The sequence below is a fragment of the Heptranchias perlo genome, chromosome 32 (genome assembly GCF_035084215.1).
Source record: "Heptranchias perlo isolate sHepPer1 chromosome 32, sHepPer1.hap1, whole genome shotgun sequence".
Lineage (NCBI taxonomy): Eukaryota > Metazoa > Chordata > Chondrichthyes > Hexanchiformes > Hexanchidae > Heptranchias > Heptranchias perlo.
The window spans coordinates 19,208,092-19,221,624 of record NC_090356.1 but is presented as its reverse complement, the minus strand read 5'-3'; the positions used below and the strand labels follow the sequence as shown (position 1 = coordinate 19,221,624).

The 13,533-nt window shown below is 43.5% G+C and overlaps 1 protein-coding gene across 4 annotated transcripts; it reads right to left on the bottom strand.

Annotated features, from left to right (window-relative positions):
• Positions 1-4,406: 4,406 nt before the first annotated feature.
• LOC137300853 (carboxypeptidase N subunit 2-like) lies at positions 4,407-10,646 on the bottom strand. Of its 4 annotated transcripts, none has more exons than XM_067970107.1 (3): positions 10,437-10,646; positions 6,471-7,281; positions 4,407-4,869 (listed from the first exon to the last, which is right to left on the bottom strand). In XM_067970107.1, the coding sequence occupies exons 2-3, from the start codon at positions 7,263-7,265 to the stop codon at positions 4,594-4,596; spliced, it is 1,071 nt and encodes a 356-aa protein (XP_067826208.1). In that variant the 5' UTR covers positions 7,266-7,281; positions 10,437-10,646; the 3' UTR covers positions 4,407-4,593. The 4 variants fall into 4 exon arrangements, with proteins under 4 accessions (XP_067826208.1, XP_067826209.1, XP_067826207.1 ...); XM_067970108.1 differs by lacking the exon at positions 10,437-10,646 and adding an exon at positions 10,309-10,369; XM_067970106.1 differs by lacking the exon at positions 10,437-10,646 and adding an exon at positions 10,248-10,329.
• Positions 10,647-13,533: the final 2,887 nt, after the last annotated feature.

The following is a 13,533-nucleotide window of genomic DNA, read 5'->3' as shown; positions in this document are numbered from 1 at the left end:
ATTTTGAAAGGAATTGATAGGGTAGAGAGAGAGAAAATTTTTCCAATGGTAGGGGAGTCTAGGACAAGGGGACATAACCTTAAAATCAGAGCCAGGCCATTCAGGAGAGAAGTTAGGAAACACTTCTTCACGCAAAGTGTGGTAGAAGTGCGGAACTCTCTCACATAAAAAGCAATAGTAATTTTAAATCTGAGATTGTTAGATTTCTGCTAGCCAAGGGTATTAAGGAATATGGAGACAAGGCGGGTGGATAGAGTTAAGATACAGATCAGCCATGATCTCATTGAATGGTGGAACAGGTTTGAGGGGCTGAATGGCCTATTCCTGTTCCTATGTTCCTATGTTCACAGGTGGGAAACCCGTGCAGCAGTAATTTTAAAAAGTGGCCCAAAGTACAGTTGAAGGTAGATTTTAAAGAGGCTTTTGAAGGTGGTGGAAGGTTCAAGGCAAAGGTATATACAGTATCAAGAAAATACAGGGTATGGGGATAAGATGGCTGAAGGCTCTGCAAACAATGGTAGAGTGGAAGGAAGAGAGAACGCACATTAAACCATTGTTGGAAGAGTGGAGGATGTGAGCAGGGATGGATGAGTTTTCAGAGTTAAGATGGAGCAAGGCCATGGAGGGATTTATAGATGAGGACAAGAAATTTAAAGTTGATGCATTGAGGGAAGAGCCATTTGAGGTTGGTGAGAATGGGTGATGGTTAGCAGGGTTTAGTGCAGATGGGATGTGCCACAGAGTTCTGGGTGGTTTGGAGTTTATGTAGGTAGATCTTGGAAGTCTAGCAAGGAAAGCATTGGAAACGTTAAATCTTGATGAGGCAAAGACATAGATGAAGGTTTCAGCAGCAATGGAGTGAAATAGGTACAAAAGCGGACAATATTTTAGAGGGGAAGGGGTCTTGGTGATAGTCCAGAAGTGAGGTGCGAAGATCAGCTTGGAGTCGAGGATATTGAGAGTTAAGCATGAGCAAACAATCAGGATACGGGGTGTGGGGGGGGCGGGGTGCAGTGGGGGTGGCAACTTTTACCTTGCCAATGGTAAGCTGCAGAAAGTTGTGGCATATCCCTGGTTTGCTGTTAGACACATTGCACATATATATATATATATATCTAGCACATACATAGTAGATATAGCAAATGTACAGGCAGTGTGCATGTACAGAAACAGTTCATATGCAGACATAGTTCATGTCTAGGTACAGTGCACATATAGACACAGTGCATGTTTAAGTGCTGATAATGCACTGGTAGCGATGATACACATTGGGTGCAGTTGACCCGTAGTATTATGTGCTGGGACCTTTACACCAGGCATTTGCTCGGCTCATTAAGGGATGAAAAAATATGTCAATGTGATGTTGGCTCCATATTGAAGTCTCAGGGCCTGAACCGAGCTGCATTCAATCAGCATCCAAATGAGCTTGCTCCAAAGACAGTCATGCTAGGTCTTCTTTCATAAAGGGGGTTCTGCTTGGTAATTGTAGCAAGCGGCTGCATTTTGACCCCAGTGACTTGTCTTCGTTTTTGCAATTTATTTCCTTTCATTACTAAATCTGTGCACATCTTCATAAAGCTGCATCCCCTCACCCATTTGTAGAAGTTTGCCAAGGGAACTGCATATAGTAGTTATAGACTGCATTTACATAGGATATTTCATTGGATATCCCACCGAGCAGGTCCATTTTTAAAAAAAATGCACAACCAAACACTGCTCTCCATTTTGCACCATTGAAATCAGAGACTTGGGTGAAGCTGGAGTTAAACCAAATCTATCCTTTACATAATTAAAAGAAAATGCCACAGGCTGAGGCCATTGAAGTGAATGAAATTCACTGTGTCAGCGTTCTGAACAGGATGCAACAGTACCTGAACTATGTATGAATACACTGACAAGAGTATTTATGAAGGGCACCAGAGGAATTCTTAACCCCCTCCCCTTAAGTTCAGTTATGTCACAGTAGTTCAGTATTATCTAGCTTGTTGATGATAAATTTACAGTTGAGATCAGTGATTGAGATTGATATAAATTGGTGAGATTAATTTAGGATTGGACTCCTTAGGTAGCTGACAAGTTAACAGCATTAGGATTTGGATTTTCAAAAGGCCTTTGATAAGGTACCGCATAGTAGTCTCATGACTAAGGTCAGAGCATGTGGAGTCAGGGGACAAGTAGCAGAATGGATAGCAAACTGGCTACGAAACAGAAAACAGAGAGTTGGGTTAAAGATAATTGCTCAGACTGGCACAAGGTGGGAAGTGGTGTTCCACAAGGATCGGTGCTGGGATCACTGGTGTTTACCATTTACATAAATGATTTGGACTCGGGAATTGGAAGTACAATTTCAAAATTTACGGACGACACCAAATTGGGAGGTGTAGTTAATACTGAGAAGGACTGCGACAAAATACAGGAAGACATCAATAAACTTGCAGAATGGCCGTGTAATTGGCAAATTAATGTCAATATAGATAAGTGTGAGGTGTTACATTTTGGTAGGAAGAATAAGGAGGCCATAAATTCCTTGGAAAATAAGAGTCTAAATGGGGTAGAGGAGCAGAGGGATCTGGCGGTACAGATACACAAATCACTAAAAGTAGCGACGCAAGTTAATAAGGCCATAAAAAAAAGCAAACCAAGCACTGGGGTTTCTTTCTATAGGGATAGAATTGAAAAACAGAGAGAAGTTATGCTAAACATGTATATGACCTTGGTTAGACTACAATTGGAGTACTGTTAACAGTTCTGGTCTCCATATTATAAAAAGGACATTGAGGCACTAGAGAAGGTGCAAAGAAGATTTACTAGGATGATACCAGAACTGAGAGGGTATACCTATCAGGCAAGATTGAACAGGCTGGGGCTCTTTTCTCCAGAAAGTAGAAGACTGTGGTGTGATCTGATAGAGTTCTTTAAGACTATAAAAGGGTTTAATAGGGTAGACGTGGAGAAGATGTTTTTACTTGCAGGAAGACCAGAACTATAGGCCATAAATATAAGATAGTCACTAGTAATTTCAATAGGGCATTCAAGAGAAATTTCTTTACCCAGAATGTGGAACTCACTACCACAAGGAGTAGTTGAGGAGACTAGCATAGATGTATTTAAGGGGAAACTAGATAAACACATGATGGAGAAAGGAATAGAAGCATATAATGATAGGGTTATATGAAGTAGGGAGGGAGGGGGCTCATATGAAGCATAAACACCGGCATGGATCAGTTGGGCTGAATGGTCTGTTTCTGTGCGGTACGATCTATATAATTCTATGTAATGTAATTCTATTGAATAGATTAAAGTCTATATGCTTGTAGTTTGCAATGTTTCCAGAACTTATGCAACCTTGCCTTTAAGAGCTGGCATAGAGAAACTAGTTGTCTCGCCTTTCTCTGGGATGATGGTGTTAGCTTTCTGTAGAGGTGCTATCATTTCCTCCTGGATCCTCTGCTCCTGGGTAGATTCATCTTTCACGCTGGTAGCTGTATCTGAACTAGCTGGCTTAAATCTCACTTCCATTGATCTCAGGGAAACTTGTACACTTAAGTGAAACACTTATATCTGCCTGCATCTGACTGGATAGCCATGCAATCTTAACTTCAGTAACCTCTCACTCTCCCTCTCAGAGTTGCACTTTCTATTTTTTACAGAGACACCCTTCTATACATACTACACAAAGAACCCTTACAACTTCTACTACTAAAATTACTAAACTAAGAACTGTAAAAAAAAACATTTTATATAGCCTTGATTTCAAAGAAACCTCTTTGATTTTACTAACCAATCTAACACGTGTTAAAAGAATTCATCCCTACTGGTGTCAATCACCTCACACAGCCATTTGGCACCCTTGATGGCCTCCAAGATAATTAAGCACCAGTACCTAGACATGCCAGGTCACGCTTTTACACCCCAGCTTCTCAGGTTCTCACTAATGAAGGGTCTCACACAGGTCCAGATAGGCATGATATATTTATATTCCCCTAATGAGCCATTTCAAGGTTTGAGACATAGATAGCTTGTTTTCTATCTCTGGTACGGAATGTTTTGTTTAGATAAGAATTGATGATTTTAATTAGCAATTGCCCTCTTGATTTCCCAGCATTCAGCCTGACTACCAACTCCATTTTGAGAACACATGTAAGCTGAAACTCCATTTTCAGGACACGTTGAAGACAATTCTTAATTGAGAAGCAGCTCCAAATAGTGCACAGTGTACGGAAACTAGAGAAATTTTTTTTGGTGCAGTAAGGGACACTTGTCTGAGAATGGGATGCTACAGAGAGACATTACTCTGCATCTAACCATGCTTTACCTGACTTGAGAGTGCTTGGTACAGGCCTAAAATGGAAAGTGTTCCAATGTCTATCAGTGACACAACTGAAAAAATTACAATACAAGACGAGTTAGACAGTGATAATGTGTAATTGATGGTGTTATTTTGAACATGAAGTATAACAGCTACAGGCATAAAATGATTAGGAGTTTTTTAAACTTCTGTTCTAGTTGCAGGAATATTCACTCAACATTCAAGTGATGTTATTTTAAGTGACCTCTGTGAATGATGTAATGGGTGGTAATGAGTTACAAAGATTAACATTTGCCCATCTCTCTGTCAGACACATCCACCATGGCGCTTCCTGCCAGATGATCTGGTGTGTGACATATCACAGATTCTGGTTTGCTGATACTCCTACTCTTGACAGTATTTCTGTGATGTTTGATCCAGCAGCGAAGGTAACTGTTATCAGAGTCGCACCTCCAGGGGTTTTGGTCTAACCTGATGGTACTGAGGCTAGCTAGAGGCTGAAAGGCTCCATCAGGTACCAACTCTAACTGGTTGTCATGTAGATCCAAGTAAGTAAGGTCCTGCAAAACACATTATTTATCACATAAATGTTAGAATATAAATTCCAGCTCCCAAGTAAAACTCCGAACCACATGATTGAATTTTCGCTTGTCACTCAATTCCGGGTATCTTCTATTTCGATATTTAAACCATACAGACGCTTTGATTAGATTACACCCTAGCTGCTATTACTTCTCAGCAAATTCATCCAGTGTCTAAGGTGAGCCATACAAATCAGAAAGTCCTAAGTTAACTTACCGATCTGTGCTGATTTAGCTGGTTACAGCTGGGGTGATGGTAGGGGTGGTACAGTTGGCCTCAGTTCCTCTGGGTTAGGGAGAGGAAGAGGCTCTGGATCATTATCCAGTGACCCCTGCTGGGAACTGTGTGTGTGGGCATCAGATGACAACAGAACTGGGCTTGTCTCCCACCCACCCAACTGCTAATACTCATTGTTACGGCTCACACATGAATAATAGCCATATGGGAAGGTACCAAAGAGTTACTGGCACCCATGGCATCAACACAAAGGCAACACCTTCAGAGGGAAGGGGAAAAGCTTGCCTTACCAAACAGCAAGTAAACTCTGATTGAGCTCAGGCTGTGTTTTTACTTAAAAGAACTAAACTTGGTGGGCTTAAAGGGACAGATCAGCATAAATACAGCTCCATCTAAGTAGAATAATTCATAAATGTATTGCATAGTATAACACTCCTGGTTATTGTAAAATTGAGTGTCATCCAACTTACCATGAGCAATGCCGAGAGAGATCTGGCAGCTTTAATTGTAAATCATTGAGTAGATACCTTCTCATCATTAGCAATTGCCAATTATTCTCTGGACATTTATTTCCTTTTGGGCTCCTGTACCTGGGCAGGGGAGTGGCTTGAATGTTTACTTTCTCCATAGCTGCAATCAGTGCCATTCTATGACTGGTCAACAGAGTCATTGGGAGGGATTTTAACTGGGAGCGGGTTTCAGGCAGGTGAGGGACGGGGCAAGTGTCCAACACACCCGACATCATCAGCTTGAGGCCTGGACTGTTTTAACTCCTGGCTCTCATTTACATCCTGCCAGCCAGCTGCTCACCCAAAATGGGAGGAAAGAGGAAGCTGGCCAGAGGCTGGCTGGTTAAAGTTGTGCAGCCCGGAGGCCACCTGCTGGTTGGAAGGAAGGAGATTGTGGGTGGGATGGTTGGGTGGGGGGCCCGGGCAGCAGGGACTGAGACATTTGTGTGGGACTTGGAGGAGCACTGCTACAATTGCCTCTTGTGGCTGCTTCAGTCTTCAGAGCAGCTTTCATTGAATGGGACATGGGCAGTGGGCACCCTGCTCAGATCTTGGTTGAAAGGCCATTGGGGTCCTATTGACATAATAGGACCACGACTTGTATACACGATCTAGGTGGGTGCCTCATCCACCGCCAAAAACAGCAGCATTAAAATCTCCACGGAACGGGAACAGAGCGGGTAATTGACCTGGGCCATTTTAACTGCCCCTCCCCCCCGCCACACCCGGTTTCCTCTGGGCGGAGGGGGCTGGGGGAAGTTAAAATTCCCCCTGTTGTCCACATTATTTAACTATTTCAGCAAAGCTAATAATGTTAAATAATTTGATCTCACCTTTAAAGAATGCAAAAATCCTGTAGGTAGACTCTCCAGTTGGTTGCTGTAGAGAAAGAGTTTTAGAAGTGACGTGTGGCTGAAGAGCTTAGAGGGTAACTCTCGGAGGCTGTTATTTGCCAGGGTTATCCAGGTCAGGCTTCGCAAACCATAGAAGACCTTCTCAGGAAGGGAGTCCAGTTTATTGTTGTTGAGAGCACACAATCTGAGATTATGCAAGGGGTGAAAGAGAGACTCTGGAAGAACAGACAGATGATTGAATGCCAAAGACAATACTTTCAATGCTTCCAAACCCAGGAAAACACGTGGGGAAATCACTTGGAGATGGTTGTTGGACAAAATTAGTGTCTTGAGTTTCTTCAGGGGGAGGAAAAGTTGATCAGAGACATTGAGTAACTGGTTCCCACTGAGAAGGAGGTATTCTAGATTGGAAACATTGTTGAAGATACTATCTGGTAAGTGGGTCAACTGATTGCTATACAAATAAAGCCCCCTTAGCTGAGGAACCCAAGCAAGTAAGTCACCTGGCAGCAAGGTGAGATTGTTCTTCTGAAGATGAAGCACTTGAAGATCAGGTGTATTCCTAAAGGAATTTGTTTCTAATTTAATTGAATTATTTCTTAATTTCAGAATGTTGACAGCTTTGGGTATATCAGAAGGAAGAAAGTTGAGTCCTGCACTTGCACAGTCCACTATTAGATTCTTCTGTGTATGGCTACAAGTGCAGACACTTGGACAGGAGTTGAACCCCTCAACAATCGCCAAAAGGATGAAAATCACACACTTCCAAGGCATAGCTCTCCTCTTTCCCCTGTAGAAACAACAACATCTTCAATTATATAGTGCTTTTAACGTAGGAAAACGTCCCACAGAGCTTCACAGGAGCGTAATCAGACAAAAATTAACACCAAGGATGGGTGACTAAAAGTTTGGTCAAAGTGGTAGGTTTTAAGGAGCTTTTTAAAGGAGGTGAGAGATGTGGAGATGTGGAGATGTGGTGGTTTAGGGGAGGCAAGTCCAGAGCTGTGGGCCTAGAAGGCTGAAGGCACAGTCGCCAATGGTGGGGTAAAAGGAGTGGGGGATGTACAAGAGGCCACAGTTGGAGGAATGCAATATCTGCAACATTGAATAACCCTTTGCTTCTTATTTCTAGATGATTGTAAATTCAACATACTAAAGGTTTTGTATAATATCTAGAAGGTAACATTCAAAATAATTTCAAATTGAATAATGGGGAATGGAATTCTGAAAAGTTTATTATTTAAACACTTGGAAGGTTATAGGATTGTAGGATATAGGGATAATAGTAGAAAATTACTAATTTAGGATAACTTGACATGAGCAGAAAGCATTAACGGTCAACATAATTAACAACGGGCAAGCTAGTTTAGGGATAATAAGAGAACCACTGAAGAAAAGTAACTGAATGCTGCTAGGTACCAAGGAGTGTGTCCTTGTAAATCACAGATAAGGGAGGTCACAGCTGCAGTTGCTAGTTTTGTGCCAAAAACAAGCAAGAAGACAAAGAAGGGTCAGGTGGCATGGATGAATCACTATAGAGTATCAAAGTCAGAGTATATTGGTGTAAGGTGGGCAGCTGGAACTGAGTTCAAGCTCAAGGTCTCCAATGTTCCATCCAGCGGGCTGTCTAATGTATGTAGTACGGACGCGTATCACTTGCGTATTTCCTATGATTGATGTAGCAATATAAGATAAGGTAAAGGACAGAAAATCTGCTAATCTTATATTTCTTAATAAAGTATTAAAGTTGCTGACACTAGACTCTCAGACCTATTAATTAATATTAGCCAAAGTGGCCAAAATCTGGCACCAACAACTAGACAAAGCACTCCTGATTGCTATCCAATGACTTATGTGGACATCAAGCGAATAAGATATTGGGCTCAGCTTTGATGCAGTCTCTGGTTGAATAACGCAATGACACTCATCTGGACTCTCAAATTAAAATTGGCACTTTGGTGAGGATCATGGCACGCTACTCCTACAGGACAGGAAGGGAGGAAAATGGAAAGATACACATGCCATTTCTTGGAGGCAAACCTGATAACATCTTGCACACCGGCTCTTCCCATGGGTGTATTAAACTTTTACGTCATTGAATCCTTTGAAGCCACTGCCAATGGCATGTGCTAGACCAGTCAGTCGGCTACTGAAATGTAGCAAGTAAAGTGACAAGAGCTTGTTTGCAAGAGGGCAACATGCTTTTATTTCCCTGTGGAAAGGATAGAAAATAGGAGCAAGAGTAGGCCATTCGGCCCTTCGGGCCTGCTCCGCCATTCAAAATGATCATGGCTGATCGTCTAACTCAGTACCCTGTTCCCGCTTTTTCCCCATATCCTTTGATCCCTTTAGCATTAAGAAATATATCTATCTCCTTCTTGAATATATTTAATGATTTGGCCTCCACTGCCTTCTGTGGTAGAGAATTCCACAGGTTCACCATCCTCTGAGTGAAGAAATTTCTCCTCATCTCGGTTCTAATTGGCATACCCTGTATCCTGAGACTATGACCCCTGGTTATGGATTCCCCATCCATCGGGAACATCCTCCCTGCATCTAGTCTGTCTAGTCCTGTTAGAATTTTATATGTTTCGACGAGATCACCTCTCATTCTTCTAAATTCTGGTGAATATAGGCCTAGTCGACCCAATCTCTCCTCATACGTCAGTCCTGCCATCCCAGGAATCAGTCCAGTAAACCTTTGTTGCACTCCCTCCATCCTTCCTCAGATAAGGAGACCAAAACTGCACACAATACTCCGTCTTTCTGTTTTTACAACCAAAGTGGATAACCTCACATTTATCCACTTTATACTGCATCTGCCATGTTCTTGCCCACTCACCCAACTTGTCTAAATCACTTTGGAGCCTCTTTGCATCCTCCTCACAGCTCACATTCCACCCGATCAGCTCACGAAAGCACTGAACTTTTCCTGGGTGGCAATATTCCCAGAATGCTGATCCTCGTAGATGGCTCCCATGTGAATGGAATGGAAAAGATAAACCCAGAATATTACTTTCAATTAAATTACAAGAGTAGGACAAGGGGACATAGGTTCAAACTAGCAAAAGGTAAATTTAGAACTAAAATCAGGAAATTCTTCTACAAAGAGTGATCAACATATGGATAGACTTTCAGAAAGAGTAGCTGCAATCAAAAGCCTGGAATCTTTTAAGAAATAATTGGATGGTGAAATGGAGTTGGGGGGTGGGGGGGGTGGTGGAGGAGATTTTCTGAATGTCCAGAAAGGGAAACCCTTCTCTCATTGACTGCATGCAGCAATATGTCCACTTTATGATCCATCAAACAGGAGGTCAGGTGCTGTGCTGCCCACAGTTTTGTGCCTTCACATTGTTTTCCGTTTACTTCATTTTTGTTTGGCATTTCTTTCTTTCTCCCTCTTGTCCCACAAAGCTTTAGCAAAAACTGACAAATATTAAAATTCCTTTCTGAACTTTCATAAGGGCTGAAACAATACTTGTTAAAGGTAACTATACCTTTAAGTGGTCATATCCCCTTTAAATTTTAGTTGCAAGCCAGGTTTTCTGTCTGCCCCATTAAGCTAGCTGGTGGCACAAGGCAAAAGTTGTGCTGGAAGCTTATGCTAATTATTCAAATGACTTGACTTCACAAAATTGTGCATAAACAGCTTAGTACGCCATGGGCTAGCTTTACCCTGGCAACCAGCTGTTGCTGGGAGTGCAACTTTCTTTTTAAAGTACTTTCTCCCCTTTCCATTAATCATACAGCACTTACCTTACTGTTTCAGCACACAGACTAAATACACTGACACAAGCTTCAGTAAAGTACAACAAACCTAGAGTATGCCTTCTGGGATTTATTGAAACAGCACAGCAACTATCAACAAGACTTAATATTGCACATAAACATTTGGTGTAATTAATATTTAACAGTATTACAGGAAAGAGCCCACCAGTCACTTACGGTAAACAGTACTAGATAATACTTCAGGGAAATCTAGGTAGTACCAAGCCAATTTCTGCTACTCAGATTTTTGGGAAGCACCTTGCTTCCAGAATGTTCTCTTATATCATGACCTCATCTGTTAGTCTCCATTTCATTGACATTGTTCCTTTGAACTTTACTCTCTTGTTCCTCCTAAGCTCCAAACGAGACATCCTGCATTCTGTTCTTTCTCCCTGCATCCTCACGGTGTTAAAATCATGACTCATTGTACTGCCTCCTACTTTAACTCATTCTTGCCCAGGTTCGCACAACTGTGGAAATCCTTTACCTCTCTCTGTTGTCTCAAACTGATATGGATAACAGTTTTGATGGCTGGAAAAATCTCTCCTTTTGGAAGAACTCATTAACATACCTAATCCCTGTTTGTCCCAGTGGCTCCAGCCATTTTTCTGTCAAGTGAAAAAAAAATGTTGGACCGTTGGGAATTAATCCTAAGAGTCTTGAATCTGACTTTATGTCGAAACATATTGGGGTTCATTTTGGAGCTAACTGCCCACCCATTGTAGAACCCACCCAATTTTCATCCCATTATAACTTAAACCAAAAATCCCCTTGAGGACAAATAGAAATCCCAAAACATGACAGGGCAACTGGAAGCAAAATCTATTGTCAGCTACTTTTGGCACTGTAAATTAATTCCGCTAGCAGAGGAAGCAGTTGTATCTGACACAGCCTAGGATCCCACCAATGGCTTATTCTGAAGCAGAGAACCTCTTTCAACGCAGGTCATTGTTTGCTGACTTGAGTTTTGAATCCATTCCTGGTGTTGATAAGGAAGTCCTGACATCCAGATTGCTAACTGACATGGAATTTGCTGAGGTTGTGCAGAAGAATGCTACTGCTAGTGGGAGAGAGTGTGACAGAGTGTATTGAATTGACCATGACAACTATCGGGCACCTCTTCTTGTTGGAGTTGGTTAAGTCCTGTGTTTTGTCTCCACCTTGGAAGCTATCTTTTTTTTTATTCGTTCATGGGATGTGGGCGTCGCTGACGAGGCCAGCATTTATTGCCCATCCCTAATTGCCCTCGAGAAGGTGGTGGTGAGCCGCCTTCTTGAACCGCTGCAGTCCGTGTGGTGACGGTTCTCCCACAGTGCTGTTAGGAAGGGAGTTCCAGGATTTTGACCCAGCGACGATGAAGGAACGGCGATATATTTCCAAGTCGGGATGGTGTGTGACTTGGAGGGGAACGTGCAGGTGGTGTTGTTCCCATGCGCCTGCTGCTCTTGTCCTTCTAGGTGGTAGAGGTCGCGGGTTTGGGAGGTGCTGTCGAAGAAGCCTTGGCGAGTTGCTGCAGTGCATCCTGTGGATGGTGCACACTGCAGCCACAGTGCGCCGGTGGTGAAGGGAGTGAATGTTTAGGGTGGTGGATGGGGTGCCAATCAAGTGGGCTGCTTTATCTTGGATGGTGTCGAGCTTCTTGAGTGTTGTTGGAGCTGCACTCATCCAGGCAAGTGGAGAGTATTCCATCACACTCCTGACTTGTGCCTTGTAGATGGTGGAAAGGCTTTGGGGAGTCAGGAGGTGAGTCACTCGCCGCAGAATACCCAGCCTCTGACCTGCTCTCGTAGCCACAATATTTATATGGCTGGTCCAGTTCAGTTTCTGGTCAATGGTGACCCCCAGGATGTTGATGGTGGGGGATTCGGCGATGGTAATGCCGTTGAATGTCAAGGGGAGGTGGTTAGACTCTCTCTTGTTGGAGATGGTCATTGCCTGGCACTTATCTGGCGCGAATGTTACTTGCCACTTATGATCCCAAGCCTGGATGTTGTCCAGGTCTTGCTGCATGCGGGCTCGGACTGCTTCATTATCTGAGGGGTTGCGAATGGAACTGAACACTGTGCAGTCATCAGCGAACATCCCCATTTCTGACCTTATGATGGAGGGAAGGTCATTGATGAAGCAGCTGAAGATGGTTGGGCCTAGGACACTGCCCTGAGGAACTCCTGCAGCAATGCCCTGGGGCTGAGATGATTGGCCTCCAACAACCACTCCCATCTTCCTTTGTGCTAGGTATGACTCCAGCCACTGGAGAGTTTTCCCCCTGATTCCCATGGACTTCAATTTTACTAGGGCTCCTTGGTGCCACACTCGGTCAAATGCTGCCTTGATGTCAAGGGCAGTCACTCTCACCTCACCTCTGGAATTCAGCTCTTTTGTCCATGTTTGGACCAAGGCTGTAATGAGGTCTGGAGCCGAGTGGTCCTGGCGGAACCCAAACTGAGCATCGGTGAGCAGGTTATTGGTGAGTAAGTGCCGCTTGATAGCACTGTCGACAACACCTTCCATCACTTTGCTGATGATTGAGAGTAGACTGATGGGGCGGTAATTGGCCGGATTGGATTTGTCCTGCTTTTTGTGGACAGGACATACCTGGGCAATTTTCCACATTGTCGGGTAGATGCCAGTGTTGTAGCTGTACTGAAACAGCCTGGCTAGAGGCGCAGCTAGTTCTGGAGCACAAGTCTTCAGCACTACAGCTGGGATGTTGTCGGGGCCCATAGCCTTTGCTGTATCCAGTGCACTCAGCCGTTTCTTGATATCACGTGGAGTGAATCGAATTGGCCGAAGACTGGCTTCCGTGATGGTGGGGATATCGGGAGGATGCTGAGATGGATCATCCACTCGGCACTTCTGGCTGAAGATGGTTGCAAACGCTTCAGCCTTGTCTTTTGCACTCACGTGCTGGACTCCGCCATCATTGAGAATGGGAATGTTTGCAGAGCCTCCTCCTCCCGTTAGTTGTTTAATTGTCCACCACCATTCACGACTGGATGTGGCAGGACTGCAGAGCTTTGATCTGATCCGTTGGTTGTGGAGTCGCTTAGCTCTGTCTATAGCATGTTGCTTCCGCTGTTTAGCATGCATGTAGTCCTGAGTTGTAGCTTCACCAGGTTGGTACCTCATTTTTAGGTACGCCTGGTGCTGCTCCTGGCATGCTCTTCTACACTCCTCATTGAACCAGGGTTGATCCCCTGGCTTGTTGGTAATGGTAGAGTGAGGAATATGCCGGGCCATGAGGTTACAGATTGTGGTGGAATACAATTCTGCT

Bases quoted from the DNA above. Each gene is read 5' to 3' on its own strand.
- LOC137300853 (XM_067970107.1), bottom strand. From the start codon at position 7,265: ATGCCTTGGAAGTGTGTGATTTTCATCCTTTTGGCGATTGTTGAGGGG. The intron at 4,870-6,470 runs GTGAGATCAAAT...TGTGTTTTGCAG, and splicing joins GATTTTTGCATTCTTTAAAG to GACCTTACTTACTTGGATCT.